The sequence below is a fragment of the Sorex araneus genome, chromosome 1 (genome assembly GCF_027595985.1).
Source record: "Sorex araneus isolate mSorAra2 chromosome 1, mSorAra2.pri, whole genome shotgun sequence".
Taxonomy (NCBI): Eukaryota; Metazoa; Chordata; class Mammalia; order Eulipotyphla; family Soricidae; genus Sorex; species Sorex araneus.
Window position 1 is genome coordinate 302,782,912 of NC_073302.1, and position 25,386 is coordinate 302,808,297.

Below are 25,386 nucleotides of genomic sequence, written 5' to 3' on the forward strand. Positions count from 1 at the left end.
CTGGGGGAATAAAAGCTGTGCTGATGGGGCCAGAGAGACTGACCAGGGATTAAAGGCTGTGCCTTGCTCAGCGCTGACCCTGGTCCGGTTCCTGGCACCACATATGAGATCCTGAACACGACTAGGAATGATTCCTGAGTACAGAGCCAGGAGTAAGTCCTGAGCAACGCCCATGTTCCAACCAAACGATAAAGCTGCATTAGGAAATAGTGCTGGAATAATCTGATGATGTACAAGGAGGAAAACTGGCCTTTATTTCACATTCTTCTCAAATACATGTGAGCCACACACTTAACCAAGAAAACTAGATGGAGTTATAGGAGAATATCTTCATAATCTTGGAAGATATTTTTTTTTTGGCAGATGCTGAAAACTATAATAAAAAAAAATAAATGGCACACCTAGCTTCCAAGTTTTAATCTTGGGAAAATAAGTAGACAAGCCACAGGGTGGGAAATAAATCTTTATAGTACACGTATGTATCTCATAAGGGATTCATCCAAAATATGGAAATAATTCTTCAAAATCAACATTAGAAAGGACAAATGATCCAACTTAAAAAATGGACAAAAACATTGGCAGACACTTCACCCACAGAGATACAACAGGGGCCAAGAGACGAACGAAAATGTGCCCAACATCATTAGTCACGGGAGAACTGCAAGTCAAAACCGAGACACACCACGTTACCCTCACTCCCCGACAAAGGTACAACAGACCGAAGGAGAAGAACTGGACATTCAGTGGTGAACTCAGTGTAGTTGATTTATGTGATTATAATGAGGATGACATGATAGCAAAACTTCAAAATTATTTTTAACAATTTATTTTAATGAAAATCAACATAAAATATGGTCACTACCAAATGTTGATTGTTACCGACTGGATTCCACGGGACGTCAGAAGACCGCGTGGCCGCCCACCAACTAGATGGTCAGATTTCTTTGTCAAATCCCTGAATGAACGATTTGAGGCTCTTACTGTTCCTGGAGCAAGCAAATATCATTGGGCTGCGCTAGCACTCGACAGGGACAAATGGAGACGTTACTGGCGCCCACTCGAGCAAATTGAAGATCAATGGGACGACAAGTGATACAAGTGATACCAAATGTTAACTATCAAGCTTAGTAACCAATGGCTGAGTATAAAATAATTCCACTCCGGGCCACGGCTGGGCTTACAAGGCAGCTATATCCCCGCGCCCCTCATGGTCCCAGAGCCCGTGAGTGGTGGTCCCTGAGCACAGAGCCAGGAGTCAGTCCTGAGGACTGCCAGATGCAGCCCAACCCAAGCCCCAACCCCAGACCCCCCAAAAAGGCAGCCATACATCTGACCTAGCAACTGCATTCCTGGGTATTTATCTGAGTGATCATTAAAACATACAGATCCGGGCTGGAGCGATAGCACAGCGGGTAGGGCTTTTGCCTTGCACGTGGCTGACCCAGGTTCGATTCCCAGGATCCCATATGGTCCCCCAAGCACCACCAAGAGTAATTCCTGAGTGCAGAGCCAGGAGTAACCCCTGAGCATTGCTAGGTATGACCCCAAACGCAAAAAAAAAAAAAAAAAAAAAAAAAGAAAGGAAATAAATACGCCGAAACATATAGATCCACAAAAAGGCTTACAAAGGATCACTCTCATTCACATTGACCTTTTTTTTTTCCCAAGAGGCAAAAACTGGAAATAGAAACTGTGGCATGGATTTAAAAGCTGCCATTCACTCCTAACATGGGGTGCTCAGCCATCAAAAGGCATCAGCTGGAAATGCACACGGGAGCGTGGCTCAACAAGGACCCCGGTGGCACCTCTGTTCAGTGCCAACGTCCTAACGGGATTGCGTGTGCTCCTATGACCACTGCCCCTGTCCACTGCCCCCTGGGCCCGAGTGGGAACACGACAATCCGGGACGTGAATATGGGCACGCACTCAGGTCCAAAGGCGGCTGAAGTGAGCGGGACCCCCACATTCCCAAGCCAGGAAACAGAAACCAGGGGGACTGTCCTCCACAGTCCCAAGACCGAGTCCAGAGACACTGCGAGGGACAGCCTCCCCCACCCACCCAAACAGAGGCCAGGGCCTGGAGGCCAGGCTTCCCACGCTCCCCTCGCCCCACCCCTTCCCAGGTGCAGGTAAGGAGGAGGAGGAGCCCGCCCGAGGTGGGAAGAGTGGCCAGGCTATTCCAGCTACAAGAAACGGAACATTTTTAAAAGCTCATGGAGGGGTGGGAAAGACAGTAGGGGAGGGGAGGTGCTTGCCCTGCACAGAGGTGGCAGATCCGGGTCAGTCCTCAGCATCATATAACCTAAGCACTGCTGGGGGTTACCCCTGAGCACAAAGTAAAGAACAGCCCCTGAGTACTGTTGAGAGTGCAGACCCCCCTCCCTGTACCCCATAAAATCCCAGAATATAAAAATATTAATAAAAGTTACAAGAAGCGGGAGTGAAGCAATAGTACAGTGGGTAGGGCGTTTGCCTTGCATGCAGCTGACCCGGGTTCGATTCCCAGCATCCCATATGGTCCCCTGAGCACCGCCAGGAGTAATTCCCAAGAGCAAAGCCAGAAGTAACCCCTGGGTATCACTGGGTGTGACGCAAAAAGCAAAAAAAAAAAAGAAAAGAAAAAAGAAAAAGAAAAAAAGAGAGGAAGAAAAAAAGAAAAGAAAAAAGTTATAAGGAGCATGAGGCGGCCAGGAAATGGCTCAGAGGGGTGGAGCACATACTTCCCAAGCTGGCACACTGGGTTCCACCCCTGGCACCATCTGGTCCCCCCGATACTGCCAAGCAGGATCCCTGAGCACTCAGCCGTCGAGCACTGCTGGGTGTGGCCGAAAAAGAGGAGGGTTGGAGAGACAGCACAGCGGGGAGGGCGCCTGCCTGGTACACAGCCGACCTAGGCTACATTCCCGGTACCCCACAGGGTCCTCCGAGCCCACCAGGAATGAGCCCTGAGCACCGCCAGGCAGGGCCCCAACACCCAGGGGGAAATAAAGAGCAGGAGATCCATGCACATACCCCGTCATCAGGGGTGCAGGCTTTGCCCTGACCAAGACCCCACTGCCACGGGGTTCTATCGCGTGACCTGGGAGGGCCAAGGGGCCCCTGGCACTCGGGGCCTGGCACTGAGCTGCCTGACAGGGCTAAGTGCTGTCGGGACAGGCCTTGGCACAGTGAACAGAGTTTGGGAAGCCCCCCACTCCCCCCACACACTTTGCCCCCATGAACAAAAGAAAAGATGAAAGAAGGCACGAGAAGGAAGGGGCAGGAGCAGGGGGGAGAAACGCCATCGGCGAGACGCTTTCCCGGGGGACCCCAGGTTCGCAGAGGATTTCCCCCTGGGGTTTTGGTTTTCGCAGAGAGGAAAAACTTACTGTTGATGTGATCGATGTAATAGACCCCGATCTGGGGGTCGAACCCGGCTTCCCATCCCCATGGCAGCTCATCCCCAACACAGTCGGCGAAGGACAAGGGCTTCGTTAACCTGTAACAAAGGGGAAGAAACACGTGGGTGAGTCTCTGCCATTCGGGAAGCAGCGGATCTCGGCCCCGGGGGCCCAGGCGCCACGCAGCTCCGTCTCGCTGCCTTTCGGCTTCTCGTTTATTCCTGGACTTCACACTACACTTCAGGAGTTTAGAATCTCCTGCTGGTGACGGCTTTTCGGGGCTGTTGTTTCTATCTCCTTGGGAAGGCAGATGCCATGTCTGGGGGCGGTGCTGGGGACGCCACCCAGAGCTCCACACACACAAGGCGTGTGCCCTAGCCCTGAGCCAGGCCTGTGTTTGAAACCAACGGACACGGGGCCAGAGCGACAGCACAGCGGGGAGGGCGTTTGCCTTGCCCTTGGCCGACCCGGGTTCAATTCCCGGCATCCCATATGGTCCCTCCCGCACCGCCAGGACTAATTCCTGAGTGCAGAGCCAGGAGTAACCCCTGTACATCGCCAGGTGTGACCCAAAAAGCAAAACAAAAAATCAACGGACATGCAGCACAGGGGTTGGTGAGGTGTTTACCTTGCCTGTGGCCCACCCCAGCTCCATCCCTCTCGGTCCCAGACACGGTGCCCTAAGCACCTCCGGGGGAACCCCTGAGCCAGATGTGGCTGCCCCAAACCCACATCCAACAAGTCTCCAGCTTCCCACGCTGTCTTGGGGGCCGGAAGTTTCAGTGAAAGCAACAGCATCGGCTGCTGACAAGTGGGGAGTGTCAGCACATGTCAGGCACGAAAGGCAACCCGGACCCACAGGGTAACGGGCCACCCTTACCCGGAACCCTGGGACTCAGCATCTCAGCACGGCACCCAAAGAGATCTCTTAGGAGAGGCCCAAGTGCCACCTTCTACCCCACACTGCCTGGGGAATTTTCTTTCTGACAAGGAAGATAGATACTCTAATCCCCTATTCTCAACACTGCCCCCCCCTCCAAAGAAAGTGACCCTAACCTTACAGCAGGCTAAAGGAGAGCTGAGGACCGCCTCCACGAGGGGGCGAGACGGAGCCAGGGACCAGAGGTTCTGCGTGAATACCGATGCCTCCACGGGTGAGGTGTGCAAAGGAAGGGACGGGTAGGGGAGAAGGTGTGGCCCCAGGAAGTGCAAAGGGGACACTTCCGCCCAATCAACAGGGCCACGCACAAGTCTGATAGGAAGAAGTGATTACGCTCAGGATCACAAAAGCTTCGGAACATGCACTGTGGTTCAACCCTTACTAAGCCTGATTGCACTTCGAAATCATTTCCTTTTGCCCTGGCCGGCATTAACTGCCCAGCAGATAGCGTGCTATCGACAGAGACTTGAATCACATCTCTAAGCAGCTACCTCACTGTGAAGGCAATGAAAGCTCCAGATGTTTCCATTCCTGGAAATTTTAACATAAAAAAAAGCTACTTTGCAGTGTTGTTTCAAAAATAAACTTCAGGGGCCAGAGATACAGCACAGCGGGTAGGTAGGGTGTCTGCCTTGCACCTAGCCAACTCAGGTTACATTCTCGGCACCCCAGAAGTGATCCTGAGTGCACCGCCAGAAGTAAGCCCTGCACACCGCTGAGTGTGGCCCCCAAACCGAAACAGCAATAATGATAAACCTCATGCTTTATCATCTGCATCTAGAGCATGTATCTTTTCTCCACGCTCTATCAATAAATAAAGTTTCTAGAGTTGGGAAGACACTTGCCAAGACTGACGCATATACTTAGCAGGTTGAAGGCCAGGGTTTAATGCCCACTCACCATATGTCCCCAAGCACCACCCAGAGTAACCAGCAAGCTGGGACCGGCCCCCGAACAAATAAAAAAATACATACTTATAAACTTGAAAATTCTGGGACTTCATTCTTTTTTTCTTTCTTTTTGGGGTCACATCCGGCGATGCTCAGGGGTTACTCCTGGCTCTGCACTCAGGAATTACTCCCGGCAGTACTCAGGGAACCATATGGGATGATGGGAATCGAACCTGGGTCAGTTTCCTGCAAGGTAAACATCCTATCCACTGTACTATAGCTCCAGCCCCTGGGACTTCATTCTTACCCAAATTATAACATAACATTCTCAGGTACCAAATTAAGCACTCACTTATACTGTTATCTTGATAAATGAACTTAAGTAATCACACACACACACTCACACACACACACACACACACACACACACACCAGACACATGCCCCTACCCATAGAAGGAATAGAAGGAAAAGCTGGATTTCAAAATTAGAAATAGTCTGAATTAGAACAAATTCGGTGGGCAAAAAATGTTGATTAGCTTCTAAATTTCTTCCACTTATTTTTCACGAAGAATCTCTGAAACTCCTGACTTCCTGGCTGGCCATGCAGGAAGCGGCACAGGAGTAATTCCTTGAGTGCAGCTCGGTTTGTGCAGGCTCCCCACAAAGGAGCAACTTCTAGCAAAAAGCCTGAAATTGGTGAAGCTTCTCTCGAACCCAATTCCACAGATTAGCCTTTGCTTACACAACAGCCTGCACCACTGAGGAGAAGAGAGTGGCACTTCGCCCAAGCTTCCGGGCCAAACCGGAACCCGGAGTGGGCCTTCCTCTCCCCGCTGACCCAGCACCATTGTCTTGTGCACAGTCCGTCCTCCAGACTTCATTGTTAAGTCCCAGATCACCTGGGCTGGGTGAGACACTTCCTCTTCCCAGTGGCCCCATGGTGAATCACACACACACACACACACACACACACACACACACACACACGCGCGCGCGCGCGCACGCAGGTACACAGGTGCACACACGCAAACACACGTGTGCACACGCACACATGAATGCACACACATGCAGACACATACACATGCACACAAGCACACACAAATACATATGCACACACATGCATGCACACACTCATAGACGCACACACATGCATGCACACACATACACATGCATGCACACGCACACATACAGAAGGCGGTACTGGCCTGGCCCAGAGGGCAGTTTGTACCAATCATGCAAAAAGAAAAAGCCAGTGACAGAGAAAGCCACTTTTGGAAAACTCTTGTCTCAATTCAAGCCTCCCTGTACACACGAAACTGCTCCTGCTGGATGGCGTTCCCACGCGAAGGGGACGCGCACGCCGTCCCGCACAGCAAGGGCCTGTCTGCCCCTGAGGGTTGCGTCTCCAGATACGCTCCCTGCATTTTGCACTTCTTCAAGGAGTCCTATCCAAGGCGCCCATGGTGTGACGTGGAGTCCTCGTCACCCGCGCGGCCCCACGCGAATTCCTGCTTCTCTGTGGGCCTTCCTGGCTTCCGAGAGGGGGCGCAGGGTGGAGGGGGGAGGCGTCTGCCCTGCCGCAGCCTGGCACTGCGGACGGTTTCCTGAGCACTGCCAGGAGTGAGCCTGGGCACAGCGGGGTCGCAGTCCCCCTCGGTGCTCGGAGCCGCTCACGGAGCAGTCGGGGGCAGAGCCCGGTTAGAGGGAGGGCAGAATTCCAGGCATCTTCCTGTAGTTCTGAAAGAATTTTATTTATAAGGATGTTGACTCGCCCCCGCCAAACAGCTCCGCCCTGCCTCTCTCCCTCTCCTCTCGCCAAGGGGACGAGCCACGCCGAGCACCGGGGCGGGCGGGAGACAGACAGGAAGCGCCACGGAGGAAGCAGGACGGAAGGGAAACGGGTCGGCCCACTCCGGATGGGGGGGCACGAGGCGTGTCCGAGTTCACGGATCCTTCCAGAGGGAGGAGCCGGTGGGTGGGGCTGTCGCTACACTAGGATGTCAAACCCTCTGCGACACACACACACACACACACACACACACACACACACACACACACTCACTGTAGGAAGCAGCCCGACAGGGTGGTCCACACTGTGCACCACTGTAGTGGCCCATATCTCAGCTGTGCTAGAATATGAAGCAGGACACACACCACATACACATATGATACGGTATGACAGGGTGGACGTACACACACACACACACACACACACACACACCGTAGGAAGCAGCATGACAGAGTGGTCCACACTGGGCCCATGTTATTGATGGATTTCCCTGTAGGAATCCATATTCCAGCTGTACTAAAATATGAAGCAGGACACACACACACACACACACACACACACACACACACACACACACACACACACACACACACCCTGATGATGCTGCAGGGCAGGGCGGTCATTTGGGCCAGCCCTGCAGACTGAGTCCCGCCAGGGGCCAGGACAGTGGACGGCTGGGGCGGCTGCTTTACCCGCAGGGGCCAAAGAGATCACGTTTAACGTCCCTCGAGTAAGGGGCCGTCAGATGCCTGGTCCATCGCCATCTTGCTCCCCAGAGCACTGATCCCGGGACCTTGGCACCCCCCAACCCTGTCCACTGCGAAGCCTTCAGCGTCCCATCCCCCGCACACCCTGCCCGGCCCGCCGGACAGTCCACGGCAAACACCTCCTCTCTCTCCTGACCCCACTGTGGTTTTCCCGGCAACGCCCAGTCCACTCTCCTCCCAAAAAAACAGTCTCCCCTCGGGCCTGAGATATGACAGGGGAAAGGCGCTTGCTTGTCCCGCATCCCACCAACTCTGGTCTGGATCTCCGGCACCACACACGGTCACCCTGAGCGCCACCAGATGTGGCACCAGTCCACTCCCCGCCCCCCGCCACAAAATACTGCTGGGCCCAGCTTCGGCTCAAGAGGCTGCCGCTAAGGCTTTGCATGCAGGAGCCAGGGGTCTGTTGTGGCACCGCGTGGTCCCCTGAGCACCATTGGGCGTGGCCAAGGCCCCCAAACAGACCCGAACAGCCTTTTCTCCAAATTCGTGACAGTCTTTTCCTTTCTTCTTCCCTAGTGCCAGGAACTGAGCCCAGGTCTCCTGCCAGCAAAGTCCTGTGCTCTACCGCTGAGTCACCCCGGACCCCCAAAGACACCCTAAACATAGATATCCAAAGCAAGCACTCAGCCCTGATGCTGGATCTGGGGTGTCCCAGGGTGCGCACCCCATTTCCCCTGGCCACCTCTCACCACAGCTCCTTCTGGAAACCGTCCCGGCATGCAATGTGTGTTTTCTTTTAATTGAATCACCATGAGATACAGTTATAAAGCTTTCATGTTTGAGTTTCAATCATACAATGACCGAACACTCATCCGTAAATTCCATGCAAATTCCCCACCACCAGTGTCCCCAGTATCCCCCCTTTATTAGCCCTTCCCCCCACACAATTTCCCCCACACTCTTTCTCTCCTTTGGGGCATTATGGTTTGCAATACAGATACTGAGAGGTTATCATGTTTGGTCTTTTATCTAGTTTCAGCACACATCTCCCATCCCAAACGATTCCTCCCACCGTCATTGACTTGGTGATCCCTTCTCTATTCCAGCTGCCTTCTCCCCCGACTCCTGAGGCAGGCTGCCAACAATGGGGCAATATTCCAGCCCTTGTGTCTACTGTCCTTGGGTGACAGTTTCATATTATGTTATTTATATTCCACAAAGAGTGCAGTCTTATGTCTGTCCCTCTCTTTCTGACTCATTTCACTCAGCATGATACTCTCCATGACGATCTACTTAGAAGCGAATTTCATGATTTCATCTCTCCTAACAGCTGCATAGTATTCCATTGTGTAGATGTACCAAAGTTTCTTTAACCCGCCGTCTATTCTCGAGCACTAGGGCTGTTTCCAGATTCTGGCTATTGCTGGCACTCGGTTTTGGGAAACTCCCTAGGAATGAGTACGGGGCTTCTGCTATGAGTTTGGGGACTGAGAGATATCAGTTGCAGGGTGGGAGGGGCGTAAACATTCCCAATATTTGGTGTTCTTTTATTTGACTGGCAGTGTGTGTACTGACATCCTCACTTCTGGGGCACCCAGGGTCCCATGTACGGACACTGTGGTGGCCAGTGAAGCCCCGTCTCCCTCTCAGGCAGAAAGTGGGCTGAGAAGGGCCAGGGCTCCAGACAGGAGCTGAGGGGGGCAGCCCCGTGCTGCTGACCACCAGTTTCCAAGCTGCTGTTCATTTGGGAGCTGTGACCATCGCCACCACAGACTGCTTCACAAACTAGGAACAGCAGGAAGGGCACTTCCTGGCAGGTAGCATGCCCGGATGAGAGTCCCTGCATCCCACAGGGTCCCCCAAGTACCAGCGGGAGCAACCCTGGGCACAGAATCAACCTAAATGCCCATCCACAGGTGACAGATAGGGGCTGGAGTGATAGTACAATGGGGAGAGCATTTGCCTTGCACGCAGCTGACCAGGGTTCGAACCCTGGCATCCCATAGGGTCCACCAAGCACCACCAGGAGTGATTCCTGAGTGAAGAGCCAGGAGTAACCCCTGTGCATCGCCGGGTGTGACCCAAAAAGCAAAATAATAATAATAATAAATAATAATAACACCCCACCAGATGATGGATCAAGTTGTGGTCCAGATAGATAGGGTGTCGGCACGGAGCGTGAAGAGGAAGGAGAGAGAGAGAGAGGGCAAGGGCGAGGGAGGCTGCACGCACATCCACGTGGTACGTACGGAATACTACTCTGTCGCTAATGAGGACGAAGAGCGCCTTTTCGATGGAAATAGATGGAACTCAGCCGACATGCTGGGCAGAGTCTGTCAGGAAGCGAAAGACAATCGCCGGATGGTTTCTCTCCTATGTGGAATATAAATAACTAAAGCAAACAAACTGGCAAGACCAACTCCAAGCAGCCCGTGTGAGAACTAAGGCGGCGGCCAGCGGGGAGGGGGCCTGGTGTGTACCGAGGAATGGGGGGGAGGGGAGGGGGGCCTCTGGAACTCTGATGGAGGAAGTGGTGACAAAACACACAGAGCCGTGAAGCTAAACCCTCGGGACTGTACCATGCTGCAAACCGATGAAAAGCCAATGGGAAAAAAAATAAAATGTTTTGGCTGAAAAGGATGGGAAGGCAGCTCCAAGGGCAGCAGTGAATGCCGGGCTTTCGGAGGCCCCAAGTTCAGTCCCGAGTAACTGTATTACCAACCCCCGAGCTCCACGCCCAGCATAGCACAGAACTGCCGCTCTACACGGCTGGGCTGAGAAGCACCAGGAGGGGGTGTTGGGGCCCCCCAGCTCCAGCTTTTAAGGGTGTTTTAACCAACAGATGCAAACTATGCACACGTCAACCTGCTTCTCTCCTCAGCACAGAAAACGTCTGCCTGGCGGACTGTTTGGGCTTGGGGAAATATTTGGGAGCATTTCCGTGGACAGAGCAGAAGAGCTCCTAAAAGGTTATTGTCCAAGCAAATTCCCCTCAAGTTCCACCTTTCAACAGTCGTCCAAAAATGCCTGTTTTGAGGTGGGAGCGTGTGTTTGTGTGTGTGTGTGTGTGGGGGGGGTCCAGTCTCTATCGTCTCATTACACGGGGAGAATCCTGGCTGATGACATGTTGCAGTCTAAGCCAGGCGCTTTTAAAAACAGATAACATGCGTAAGTATAATTACGCACTCTTAACATTACCCACATCTCTACCAGGGTGGTAAAAAGAAATGAAAGTATCTGTAAACTTTTGAGTACTGCCTTAAAAACACCACCCTTGAGTTATACATTCTCATTACAAAGACTACATTAAATAAAAGGATAAATTATTATGACAGTTCCCCATTTCTCTATAAAATTTATATGTGTGTATGCGCGTGTGTGTGTGCGTGTGTATATATGGTTAGTATTCTCTCAACCCATCTAAATTTTAAAATCTTTTACAAAACACTAACAGCTCACACTATGTGTGTTTCCTGTGACTTTCTTCAATTGACAGACGAGGACTCTTTCACTGTGCCTACAAGAGGCTGACCTCAAACCGTGTGTCTCTACATGGAGTGTGGGTTACAGTCCAATATTTGACTCACCACCTGGGGCTGGAGTGATAGCACAATGGGTAGGGCATTTGCCTTGCATGTGGCCGACACAGGTTCCGTTCCCAGCATCCCATATGGTCCCCTGAGCACCGCCAGGAGTAATTCCTGAGTGCAAAGCCAGGAGTAACCCCTGTGCATCGCTGGGTATGACCCAAAAAGGAAAAAAAAATTGACTCATCACCAATTAACAGCATTAGATTCCACCTCCTTCAAGAGAAACTGTTGCGCAGATGAACATTTGTGCATTTTGTCGCAATGTCATTATTTTTTCTACAGAAATTCCTGGCTATGCGCTCAAGCCAGTGCACTCGATACAAAAGAGAAAACGCTCACGGGCGTGAGTGAGGTGTGAAGGAAAACCCAGCGTTGCACTGTGAACATTCTGATCTTCCCCGTGCCGGTCCCGTCTCTCCCCTTTGAGCATCCCCCCTCATTCCCTGCGACTCGCCCATGTGGACTCGGTCCTGCCCCTGACCTGTGGAGGCTGAGGAAGGCGCCGGCGAGAATGCTCAGGAAACAACCCCAACCACCAACGGCACGAGGGGGCCTTCGGTCACGGTCCGTGGACACCACTGCGGGTGTCCACATTTGGGCTTACGACCGCCGTGCAGCCCTGGGTTAGCACATTCCCTCTCCCTCACCCCAAGGCCCCTTGTGTCTGTCTGCAACCACCCTGACACCCCTGCCTCCTTGCTCGCACCCTTCATCCCTCCCGGTCCCCACACACAGATCTGAAATTTCACAGAGACAGAATCGGGCACAGACAGGAAGCCCCGTGGAGGACTCCAGGGGGCTGGTTCTGGAGGAGGGACCTGGCACCCGGCTGGGGACATCTTGCGGCGGCCCGAGGGAGAGAAGAACCTTCCAGGCCATGGAGCCTGTGGGGACGCCTCAGCGGGGGCCACGCATGGCCCAGTCGAAAGCGCTGCTGAGGAGAGTGGGAGCTAGCGGCAGAGCCAGCCACCCCTCGGGGCACCCGCAGCTTCTCAGGGCAGAGGGAAGGGACGACGGAGGAGCCAGGGTTAATGATTCAGCCACGACTCTTCCCGGAGGAGGCCAGTGTCTACCTGAACCCAGAAACGCCCCCTCCGAATTGGGCCTCTGAGCTCAAAACGCTTCCTATTTGCCGACCTGGTCTGCGATGGGTGCCTCACGGAGCCTCTCAGAGCCCTGGTCAACGCCCAAGGAACAGAGAGCAGCGAAGGCTCTGACCAGGGCTCCGACCTTCTCCTTCCGCTTCCTGGGGGTAAACTTCATCTTTACAGAGGGAACCGCTTTAACATCAGGCTAAGCGGGCTCATGTCATCGGTCGGCACGTATTTGGTTGAGACAACTCTGAATTATCGCTATTAATGTGTGTTTACTAATAGGGAGGGGAGTGCTCAGGATCAAACCTGAGGCCTCACATGCGCAAGGCAAGTGCTCTAACTGCTGAGCTACATTCTCAGTTTGAATTCTTTTTTTTTTTTTAACTCTTACTTTGGTGGCAGGGCTGGGGCAATAGCACAGCGGGTAGGGCGTTTGCCTTGCAAGTGGCCCGAGTTTGATTTCTCCATCCCTCTCGGAGAGCCTGGCAAGCTACCGAGAGTATCTCACCTGCATGGCAAAGCCTGGCAAGCTCCCCGTGGTGTATTCGATATGCCAAATACAGTAACAAGTCTCACAATGAAGACACTACTGGTGCCCGCTCGAGCAAATTGATAAACAATGGGACGACAGTGCTAGAGTGCTACTTTGGTGGCCAAATCAAGAGCAGATCATGCACATTCCTCACCCCTTCGATGACGGCTCGCCCTGAGTTTATTCTTTGGTGGACCACTTGTGGACCCAATGACACAGGACGGGGAGAGGTAACGGCGACCCAAGTCTTTCGCCCATTTCTCCATAACTCTGAGGCGCTGAGGAGCCCAGGGTTTGACGGTGGTGGCCCCCTGTTGCCTCGCGGGCGGCTTCCTTCCCTTCCTTCAGGGGAAATGGCGAGTCTGGTTGGTCCTCCCCAGTATTACCTCGGCCTCCCTCCCTCCCCGCCGTCTTATCCTCCCTCCCCCCACCCCACCCTGGGCCGTGGCTCCACTCACTCCCTGTGGCCGTGGCATCCGAACACAATGCAGATACCCGGCCCATCGTCCTCCATGGACGAGGTCGTGGGCCTGGCGACACCCCACTCGCCAACCCATGAGAAATGACAGGATTTTCTTTTTTTATTTTCTGGAAAGTTCCAGAGCTGGCATTCTGAGAGTCCAATCATCAGACCGGGCAGAAATGTGCCCAAGTGCCCTGAGGCGTGGTGCTAGCAGACCGCAAACGGGTGCCACACCTGGCGGGGCCGGACCCAGGGACCCCCGGGCGGCCTGTCACCGCGCGGCCCCTGCCCTCTGGCCCCGGTGCCCCTCTGGCAGGCGCCCAGCTCCGCCAAGCGCTGCGAGTTAGACCGGTGGAATGTGAGGAATGTCTGACAGCTCGACTAACCTCAGAGATGATTAGCACGCGCGCCCGCCCTTTGAGCGGAGGCCGGGCCTGGGCGCGGGCAGCCACCGCGTGTGTCTCTGCCAAGACCGCCACAGGCCCCCACTGAGAATGCGCAGGGCCGGAGCCGGTGGCGGCGGGCAGCACCGGAGTCAGAAATGAGAACGGCTGGGGGCCCAGCACAGGGCTCCCCGCCGAAGGCTGCCGGGGACACTCCAGCGTGGCCCGGGCCGCGCCCCACCGGCTAGGGGAGTCCCAGGTGCTGGCGGGATGGTTGGTCCAAGCGCTGAGGTGAATGCCCAGTCTGCATCCCCATTCGATCCCTGGCCCTGCACCACCCCCTGGGCATCGCCAGCTGCAGCCACAGAGGCCCCCAAGCCCCTCGAATGTGGCCCAGGGAGTGCCGGCATCGCAGGGCCTGAGCAGCACCGGGTCCTCGGGCCTCACACGGAAACGCTAGCATGGCTGGCTGAGAACATGCAGCCTCTGGGGAAAAGGAGCACGGGAGGGAGGGAGGGAGGGAGGGAGGGAAGGAAGGAAGGAAGGAAGGAAGGAAGGAAGGAAGGAAGGAAGGAAGGAAGGAAGGAAGGGAGGGAGGGAGGGAGGGAGGGAGGGAGGGAGGGAGGGAGGGAGGGAGGGAGGGATGGAGGGAGGGAAGAAGGGGACAGGCAGGAGGAAGGGAGGAAGGGAGGAAGAGACAGAGGGAGGCAAGGAGGGGACAGGAGGGAGGGGGGACAGGAGGGAGGGAAGGGAGGAAGGGAGGAAAGAAGGGAGGGAGGGAGGCAAGGAGGGGACAGGAGGGAGGGGGGCTAGGAGGGAGGGAAGGGAGGAAGGGAGGAAGGAAGGGAGGGAGGAAGGAAGGAAAGTAGGAAGTAAAGTAGGAAGGAAGAGAGGGAGGGAAGGAGGAAAGGAGGGGTCAGGTGGGAGGAAAGGGAGGAAGGGAGGAAGGAAGAGAGGGAGGGAGGGAGGCAAGGAGGGGACAGGAGGGAGGGGGACAGGAGGGAGGGAAGGGAGGAAGGGAGGAAGGAAGGGAGGGAGGGATGGTGGGAGGAAGGAAGGAAGGAAGGAAGGAAGGAAGGAAGGAAGGAAGGAAGGAAGGAAGGAAGGAAGGAAGGAAGGGAAGGAGGGAGGGAGGGAGGGAGGGAGGGAGGGAGGAAGGGAGGGAAGGAAGGAGGAAAAGGAGGAAGGACAGACAAAACAAAATCTAAAGCAGCATGAAACAAAATCTTAAAGCAAATGCTCTGGAGAAATCACACACAGCCACAAAGCCCTCTCCTTGTCTCCAGGTGACCCCTGCCTTGGGGAGAGCCGGCCAGAGCCTCGGACTGACTGGGCAACTGGAAAGACCAGACGTGAGGGAAGCCTGCAGGGTGAGCGCTGTTTGGATGTCCATAGGTGCGCTCGCTGGTGAGTTAGAGAATACTTTTGCTCTTAGGAGACAGGGGCTGAGCTACGTAATGGTGATAAATTCTTGTTTTGCTTGGGGGCCACACTCAGCCATGCTCAGGGCTCCCTCCTGCTTCTGCACTCAGGGCTGACTCCTGGCTGAGTCTGGGGGGCCATACGGGGGCCGGGGATCAAACCCCAGTAGGCCACAGTAAGGCAGGCGCCTTACCTGCTTGCTGTTCTACCTCTCCAGCCTCCGATACTGACAACATCTCTGAGTTACCTTCCAATGTGACAAGGAAAACACTGCATACATTGATAACATCACAAGCGTCCACAGGAAAAAGGATGACACACCTATGTACAGAGAGGGAGGGGCGTGAACTATTGGACACACCTACATGGAAGACACAGAGACGGACAGACAGATGTTCTCCTGCCAAAGATTTCTTTTAGCAAATAACTGGGCAGGAAAACAACCCCCTCACTGAAGGCAGTTCTGGGGGGAAAAGCAGATTCAGCCCCCGGGTGTGCTTACAATCCCTCTGGACAAGCGACAGCCCAGAAGACAACGACTGACACGATGACCTGGACACGCGGGGGTCACGTGTCCCCAGGTCCTGGCTCCCCGGAACTGGTGGCCAGGACCCAGGACGGGCCGGACCAGGCTCAGGGAAGGGCAACACCTGAGTCCCCGGGGCCAGACAGACTCTCCTCCCGCTCAGGCCCCCACTCAGAGCGTCTGAACGGAAGCAACTTCTCGGCAGATGGGCGCCCGGATGAAGGGAAGCGGGTCGGGAGGGTCCTGCCCAGCGCCGAGCCACACACGGCAGCGCTCCAGAACAAAAACAGACAACACAACCAAGATGCTGAAATGCACAGGAAGTGAGTGTCCGTCCTAGCCGGAGAAGCCGGAGAACATTTCAACGGGCATCTCCAGAACAGCAGGAAAGCGGGTGAAGGGAGAGCTGTTATCCGGGTCTTGCAAACTGGGTCGGGGGGGGGGGGGGGGGCGCTCGGAGAGTGCACCATGCAGGGCACTGGCCTTGTGCGTGACCAACCCGGGTTCAATCCCCGGCACCCCAGAGGGTCCCCTGATCACTGCTGGGGGGGGTGTGTGGGGGTTGGGGTGGGAGGAGTCTTAGAAACAAACTCTCGGGAGCGAATAGCAGAGACGAGCTCATCACCGAGGGGTTAGAAGATCAAGTTCAGAGTGTCCCAGAAGGTGAGCCGAGCCGAGGGGGAGGGAGGGGACACGGAGGGTCTGCCCACGCTCGGGCAAGAAAGGCCCCGCGGAGGGCAGGCACAGAAACGTCTGGATGCTGACACGAGCTCCGCTCAGGGCAGGCCCGCCCGGCCCTGCGGCTTCAAATCAAAACAGGTGCGGATCAAAGCCCATCAGCGGGTAAATTTAGAACACGGGGGGCAAAGGGGCACGCGGGGGGCGGGAAGCTTCAGAAGGCCCTGTTCCTCTCACGTCAGAAAAGCATCACGCTTCTCCACACCGCCACAACCCCACAGAGCCAAGTATCCCCCCCCCCCCCGGGGCTCTACCCCCCACGCACCCCCCACCCCGGGCACAAACACCACCAGGCACGTGAGCAGAATAACACTTAGCAAACTGCTGCTCTCCCGAAGGCAGCCCCACTGGACGGAGAAGGCAGGGGACACCGGAAATCAACCAACACTCCACATCTCGCATGGACGAGCTCCTGGGTTCCATCCTTTGTCTTCAGCACCTAGACCACCACGCCAGCACAGAAACACACACGCATGCGCGCACACACACACACACACACACACACACACACACACACACACACAGCACCCAGCAATGCAACTGGCCAGGTGTCCAAGTGTCCATCCGTGGGCCCCATGGACACGCGGAGAGTCGCCGGCGAGTCACCAGACTGAACAGAAGGGAGCAGGAAGGGCAGGAGAGCTGAGTCGAGGACGCCCGGGGCGCCGGAATGAACAGGAAGGCTCTGCAGAATTCTGCCCACCCAGGCTGATGGAGGCCTGGAAAACCAGCCAAGCGGGAGAAGGACAGTCACTGGCCGAGAGGAAGCGGAAGGCAGTTCAAACAGAGCCCACTGCCAGGGTCACCCTGACACAGCACACACACACACACACACACACACACACACACACACACACACACACAGACACGTGGCTGACTACTCTGAGCACAGTCAGGGCATGTGCTATCCATGCTCGCTGCTCCTGACACACAGTCATTCCTATCACATACATGCTGACTTCTCCAAGCCCACAGTCATAGCATGTAATATACACGCTGACTTCTCCAAGCCCACAGCCATGGCACATAACATACATGCTGACTTCTCCAAGCCCACAGTCGTAGCATGTAATATACACGCTGACTTCTCCAAGCCCACAGCCATGGCACATAACATACATGCTGACTTCTCCAAGCCCACAGTTGCAGCATGTAACATACATGCAAGCTGTTCCTGGCACAATGCCATTCATATAACACATATGCTGATTCCTCCGCGCCCGGTCCCAGCATGTCTTGTGACGTGGTGGCTGTCCAGCCTGGTGAGCAGAGATGGCGAGGCCCCCGAGAGCCCATCCCCCCCAGGGCAGGAAATCTCTTCCCCAAACCCACCCAAACCCAAAGACCCACAGGCACGGCGCTAAACTGGAGGCAAACTCCGAAAGTCCCCACGGCCCGCCCAGGAGGGGACTGGGAAAGCCAACCGACCACAGGCCCGAGCAAGCAGACCAGAGCCCTCTTCCCCACGTGGCCAAGGCGACATCTCCTCAGACTTCCCAACTTCCCAGGACTCTGCATCCCAGGCCCTGGAAACACGAGGCCGTCCCCCATGGTGTGTTTCCAGAGCATGAAGCTTGCAGGTGCATCGTATGTGAACGTGAACGGAAATCAAACAGGTATGGTGTTATGTAAGAGAAATCTGAGTGCCCCAGAACAGACGACTGGTTAAAGAAACTCTGGTACATCTACACAATGGAATACTATGCAGTGTTAGGAGAGATGAAGCCAGGAAATTTGCATGTAAGTGGATGGATGTGGAGAGTATCATGCTAAGTGAAGGGAGTTAGAGAGAGAGGGACAGACACAGAAAGACTGCACTCACTTGTGGAGTATAGAATAACATCACATGAGACTGACACCCAGGGACAGTAGACACAAAGGCCAGGTATACTGCCCCATAGTTGGCAGCCTGCCTCATAAACTGGGCAAGAAGGCAGCTGGGATAGAGAAGGGATGACCAAGTCAGTGATGGTGGGAGGGATTGTTCGGGATGGGAGATGTGTGCTGAAAGCAGATAAAGGACCAAGCGCGATGGCCTCTCAGTATCTGCATTGCAAACCATGGTGCCCAAAAGTAGAGGGTAATGGGGAAATTGTCTGCCATGGAGGCAGGGGGAGGGTTGAAAGGGGGGGATACTGGGGACATTGATGGTGGAAAATGTGCATTGGTGGAGGGATGGGTATTCGATCATTGTATGACTGAAACTCAACCATGAAAACTTTGTAACCGTGTCTCATGCTGGTAAGAGAGAGAGACAGAGACAGAGACAGAGACAGAGAGACAGAGAGGGGTAAAAATGACTTCTTCCTCCACCTTATGTTCAAGGAGGGACAAGTCGGGACCAGAGTGCTAGTGAGGGCGGGAAGATGCCAGCCCGGCATGTGGCCGACCAGTTTCACCCCCAGACCACGAGCTCCCCGTCTGTGCCGGCTCCACCCTCCAGCACTGGGCCGGACAGCTGCCCCCACCCCCAGCACCACTACGCACGGCCCAACCTTGCCCCACCTCAAAAAGCAAAACGAGGGCTGACAGGTCACCCACGCGCAGGGGTCCTGCGGCTTTGGCCAGGACTCCCCTGCAGGTGCTCGCAGGGATGCTCAGACACGAAGCCTTGTCTGTGACGCAGGCCTGCCGGGACCCCTTGAACAGGGGCTTCCGAGGGGTGACACAGAATCCTGTGTGTGACGCTGTGCTCTGCGACCTTCTCTCTCCACTCTCAAAAGCAAAAACCACATCCATCATTCAGGGCGGAGCGAGCGCACAGTGGGGAGGGACCAGGGTGCCGGCCTCTCACGCAGCGGCCTGGGGTTCGCTCCCCGGCATCTCACAGGGTCCCCTGAGCACCATCAGGAGTGACTCCTGAGTGCAGAGCCAGGGGGGAGCTCGGGGTGTGGCCCCGAAACAACAGCAAAAGAAAACCGCATTAGTTTCCAGAAATTCCCCCTGTGAAGGGGTCCTAACACAATGGCCATGTTATCTCTGCCCTGGGGCTTCTCCCGTTATGCCCATAAATAATACTCAAGAAAATCAGTACACGTGAAGAACACCCTTAAAGTGCATTTCGACCCCGGGTCTCTCACCGTCCCGAACTTCCTCTCACCTCTCCCTCTCCCCATGTGTCTGCAGTACACACCGGTTGCCGTGCCTTGCCGAAATGGGTGTGTGGGGGCTGCAGCTTTCCCCCTCAGCACTGCATAGCCCCCCCCACCCCGCACACCCCTCTGGGTATGGCCACAAAACGGATAAAAGGCAAACAGCCCAAACCTCCCATTTCTTGCACCCCCCCCCGCCAGTTAGTCCTGAGTTACACATATTTGAATGCCACCCTCATGGGGAATTTGGGGACACCAAATTTATTTCTGCACCCCAGGCTGGTCCAGGGAGCTCCCCCATGCATCAACCCCTGACGCTGCAGAGGAACATTCAGAGCAGGCCAGGAGGGAACGGTGAATGAGCGTCTACAGTCTCCCCAGTGAGCCAGCGGTGGCATTCTTCAAGGGCAAGGGCTCCGGGCATTTCCAGAGAGAACGCTTCGGCACCCATGACGTCGGGCGGATGTCCTCACTCTGTCTCCATGAAGCCGAGAGAGACAGACGTAGCTGGGACGGGGCCGGAGGGAGCCAGGAGCCAGGCTCTGGGGTGGGGGGCGCGGGGGTCTGGCATGCATGGGGCCCTGGCACCCTCAACGCACCGCTGGGGCAGCCTGGGTGGTCCCTGGCCCTGCAGGTTCAAACAGCACCACATCCTCAGACCCTCCCATTCTACAGCTGCCCCTCCCCCAGCACTTCTTGGGAGACCCTCCCCCCTAAAAAGAGAATCAGAAAAAGAACTCTTGGGGGGCTGGAGCAATAGCATAGCAAGTAGGGTGTTTGCCTTGCACTCGGCCGACCCGATTTAATTCCCAGCATCCCATATGGTCCCCTGAGTACTGCCAGGAGTAATTCCTGAGCGTAGAACCAGGAGTAACCCCTGTGCATCACTGGGTGTGACCCAAAATGCAAAATAAAAAAAAAGAGAGAGAGAGAACTCTCGGTGGAGGGAGCTAGCCACCACCCAGGCAGACGGTGTCCCTGGGCTCCATCCCCGCCTCTGCCACTAGCACACTGGGAGAAATGTCACATTTCCTGTCCCATTTTTCCCCCCTTCCTCTCTAAAACAACAGGGCTGAATTAACACAGCTCAGGTTCAGTCTGTGCTCTAACGCTCAGTGAAATCTTCTCTAGGGACTGCCATGCTTCATTCAAGAGGGTGGTAATTCCTATTTTGATTCCCTCACTCATTTGGAGAGAACCCCGAAGGATCCATCATTCGTAGAGACCCCGTAATGATTCTGCCTTCAAATCTGAGCGAAATGAGGCCCTTCCTCCATCTGGCGGGAAAGTCTACCTTTTTTGCATCATACCTCACACCACTAATACTCCAAGAGCAGGGCACCTAATTTGGTGGGGGTTAAAGTAGAAGACCACCAACCTTAGAGGAAAAAATATTCTTACAGATTTATATGTGCGTGTATATAGATAATATATTATATAGATATAGAGGGCTGGAGCGACAGCGCAGCGGGTAGGGCGTTCACCTTGCACGCGACCGACCAGGGTTTGATTCTTCCACCCCTCTTGGAGAGCCCGGCAAGCTACCGAGAGTATCTCGCCCCCATGGCAGAGCCTGGCAAGCTCCCCGTGGCATATTCGATATGCCAAAAACAGTAACAATAAGTCTCACAATGGAAACATTACTGGTGCCCACTCGAGCAAGTCGAAGAGCAACGGGATGACAGTGATAGATATATAAACACACAAGGCTCAACCTTCCACAACATGATAGTAACTTTTTATAGAAAGGCTTAATGGTCTCTTTATACAACAATCTTCATAACTTTCCTCTAAGGAAACTTTCTTGGGTCACTTTCAACGGTTTATTCATAATAAACAATACAGAATGAATTATTTCGGTTCTGCTTTGGGGCAGGGGTTTGGGTATGGGATCAGAACACCTCAAATATGGTGGTGGAAAGGTGTTATGGTGGTGGGACAGGTGTTCGAATATTAAATCTCATCAAATATTGTGAACTACTTTATAAAAATTTTAAAAATAAATAAATACAAATCGCCGTAGCACTATCATCCCGTTGCTCATGGATTTGCTCGAGTGGGCGCCAGTAACGTCTCCATCCATCCCAGCCCTGAGATCTCAGCAGCCTCTCCTTACTCGTCCTTCCCAACGGTGCCGTACTGGAGGCTGGCAAGCTCCCCGTGGCATTGTTGATGTGCCAAAAACAATAACAATAACGGGTCTCAAATAAATACAAATGATAATAAAAAAAATAAATCTATATAAAAAGAGAAGTTCCCCACAGACGTCCACGGCCAACCAGCTCTGTGAGGCCCCGCGGCCTGACTGAGGGAGACACTTCAGCAGGGAGGGCACGCGCCTGGCACAAGGCCGACCCGGGTTCAATCCCCGGCACTGCGGGGCGTCTCCTGAACCCCACCAGGAGCGGTCCCTGAGCCCTGAGCCAGGACAAAGCCCCGAGCACCGCCAGGTATGTCCCCTTGTCCTCAAAACCAAACCAGCCCAGATGCCAAGAGCTGGGCTGGCGTTCGGGGAGCCCCACGTGGGGCCGGAGCTCCCTTCCCTTGGGGTCGGCGGCCAGACCCCACCCGCCCTCTCGGCCCCCAGAAAGGCAGCAGAAGGCTGGCGCTGGGCCTGAGGACCCCCGGGCTGCACAGGGGCCTGGCTGCCCTGCAGGCCTGAGGCTGAGAGTTCATCCCCCTGACAGCCCCACAAAGGCTGAATGTGAAGCCCGCATGGCTGCCCTTGGGACCCCTGGAGTTGCGGGGGTGGTGGGTCCCACCCCTAGGCTCCAGATCCCCCCACCTTCCAGGTCACAGACCAAACTAAAGGTCTGCCACCACCGACCCCCTGGGCATGGGACCTGCCCCGCCTCAGACAACACAGTGCCAATGATGATGACAGGAGGGAAGGGGATGAGCCGTCCCTGCAGCTGCTGGCCTCTGGACAGAGCTGTGCTGGTGTGCCTGGGGGGGGGGGGAGGGCCAAGTCTGGAAGCAGAAGGGGCTAGTGTTTTATTTATTTATTTATTGCTTTTTGGGTCACACCTGGTGATGCACAGGGGTACTCTAGGCTTTGCACTCAGGAATTACTCCTGGCAGTGCTCAGGGGACCATATGGGATGCTGGGAATCGAACCCGGGTCATCCACATGCAAGGCAAACACCCTACCCGCTATGCTATCACTCCAGCCCCCACTAGTGTTTTATTTTTTATTTTAATTTAATTTAATCTTTTTCATGAACCACCGTGAGGTACAGTTACAGACTTACAAACTTGCGTGCTTGCCTTTCAGTCATACAATGGTCGAGTGCCCGTCCCTCCACCAGTGCCCATTCTCCACCACCGATGGTCCCAGCGTCCCTCCCACGCCCCCACCCCTCTCCCCCCCCCACACACACACACCCCTCTCACCGCCTCTGTGGCAGGCTGGGGGAAGAGGCAGCTCAGATAGAGAAGGGACCACCAAGTAAAGGACGCTTGGAGGGCCCGCTCGGGATGGGAGATGCGTGCTGAAGGTAGACTACAAACGGAACAGGATGGCCACCTGATGCCTGTATTACCGACTACAACACCCAGAGGGAGAGAGGGAGAGTGAAAGGGCTGGTGTTTTAAGTCCCCGTCACTAACCCCGAAGCCTGGTTTCCTGAACTCAATACTGGCAGGCGGACGGGAGCGGCGCGGCCCAGAAACACACGGAGTTATTCTGGGGACACAAGACACACTCTCTCATCTGGAACGGCCACCTGGGTACAGGTCTCCCTTACGGGACCACTTCGATGGATTAAACAAAAGTGCTGTCGTCCCTTCCTGTGGGGCCCTGCCCACCTCCCCCCCCCATCAAACTCACTTCTCTTTGGGGGTCACGGCTATTTCCTTAGACCCAGTATGTCTCATGTAGAATTTTTAAAAACCCTCTCCTCGCCCTGTACCCGGCTGCCCAGCCCTCTCTCACTGCCTACCCAGGCCTGTCCCTGCAACCGTGATTAAATGCCGGCCGCTTCACTGGCACGAGAAGTATGCGGCCTTTATATAACAGGAAATATCTAAGCGCATTCTGCCGCGCTCCCCTCCCCCACCCCCAGGCCCCGCCACGGCCTTCAAAGCGCCTGCTGTGTGCTGGCAGGGCTACACCCGAGCTCAGAACAGAAAGGGGGCCCCCTGCACCCCGAGCAGCAGCGGGCTGCCTCTGTCCCCAAGTTGTATTTAGCCCGGCTTAAATAGCTGCCCCCTACTCCCGTCCCCCCACCCCCACTCCGGCAGCTGACCTCCTGCTCAAACGCGTTGATGCAGGTCAAATAATGCCTTTCTGTTGTTATCGGGGTGGGATTTTCGGAGGGAAAGCCTGAGCGGCCCGGCTTTCCAATCCCCACATTCCAAGCCTTAATCAGGAGGCGCTCCCCAACCTTTGACACGGCAGCCAGGAGAGGCCCCTCCGCCCTGCCCGCGGGTCCCCACCCTGCTCCCCTTCCTCCCGGACCCACCCTGCAGACTCCTTGGCCCGGCCTGAAATGCAGGCCCGGCACAGGCGCGGGTTTCCGGGAGGGTGGGGGCGGTCGGGGGGCCCTGTCCCACTTGAGGGAGCTCCCCTGCTCCCCATTTATTAGCTGTTAGCACCTCTGAACAGCCCCGAGGAAGGAGGAGAAACAGGGGGGCTGGGGGGGAGGGTGTCTCCAGTACATCTGGTTCATTCAAAGTCCCACCCCCCCAAAACAAAAGTGTATTCTCTGCGGGATCCCAGAGACCCAGAAAACTCCCGCCTGGAAAAGTGGGGGCTGGGGTGGGGGGAGCCAGACAGGAGCGGGGGCCTGCGCTGGCACAGCCAGCCCTGAGGGGCCACCCCTGGGAGCAGCTGCCCCCGGCCCCAGATGCCAATCAAGGATGCCGCCGATGACAGCCTGGCTCTTGGCTGCTCTGCCCCACCCGGAGTCCCCAAGTCAGGAGGTCCCTGGGGACTGGGATGCCTGAGCTCTCCGTGACCAGCGGAGAGTTCCACCCCCTCCCCCCCAACAAAAAAAAAATTAGATTCCCCAACTTTCGCTGCCTGTGCAGACCGACTCCCGGTCCCAGCTTCCTGTTTTTCCTTAAAAAAATAAAATAAAATAAATAAGTGTCAGAGCACATAACGGGGACAAGACGTGGTCCGGGTGTTTTCCAAGCTGTGACAGGAAGCTGAAGGTAACCTGATCCCCAGAAACTCACTGCAGGGCGGGTGGGGGTCTCCCGCAGAGGATCACCTGCCTGCTGGGAGCTCCCCCCTGCCCCCCACCAAAAATTACCTTTCCTTCCGCTCCGCTTTCTCATGATCCAACCTCCCGGCCCTGGACCCCTAAAACCTCCTGGTTAAATTGAGTCCATCCCTGAAGCACAGGTCTCCGGGGACTGGACTCTGGTGCTGGAACCCACCCAGCCCGTGACCCGGAAGAGAACTGCCCCCCACGCACCTACCCCGTTCACTGATGATCCCACTGGGTGTAGGTGGGGAACGTTCTAGAACGATGAGGGACCCTTAGTCCGATACCTTTTATCTTCTTGGTTTTAGTTTTGGGGGCCCCCACCTCGCTCTGCTCAGGGATCACCCCCAGCGGGGGTCAGCGGACCCCCTTGCGGTGCTGGGGATGGAACCTGGGTCAGCCGCACGCAAGGCCCACCGCGCCTCACCCCTCTGCTCTCTCTCCAGCCCCACAAGTACCATTTGAGTGATAGCACAGCAGGTAAGGCATTTGCCTTGCACATGGCCAATCCGGGTTCGATTCCTCCGCCCCTCTCAGAGAGCCCGGCAAGCTACCGAGAGCATCCCACCCGCATGGCAGAGCCTGGCAAGCTACCTGTGGCGTATTGGATATGCCAAAAACA

The 25,386-nt window shown here is 55.3% G+C and overlaps 1 protein-coding gene across 1 annotated transcript in view; it reads right to left on the minus strand.

Annotated features, from left to right (window-relative positions):
* The window catches only part of WWC2 (WW and C2 domain containing 2), a 129,995-nt gene that overhangs the window by 53,028 nt on the left and 51,581 nt on the right, over nt 1–25,386 (minus strand). Inside the window, exon 2 of the mRNA XM_055132488.1 lies at nt 3,369–3,478. Coding sequence (XP_054988463.1) covers nt 3,369–3,478 — 110 coding nt within the window. The remainder of the gene's footprint in view (nt 1–3,368; nt 3,479–25,386) is intronic.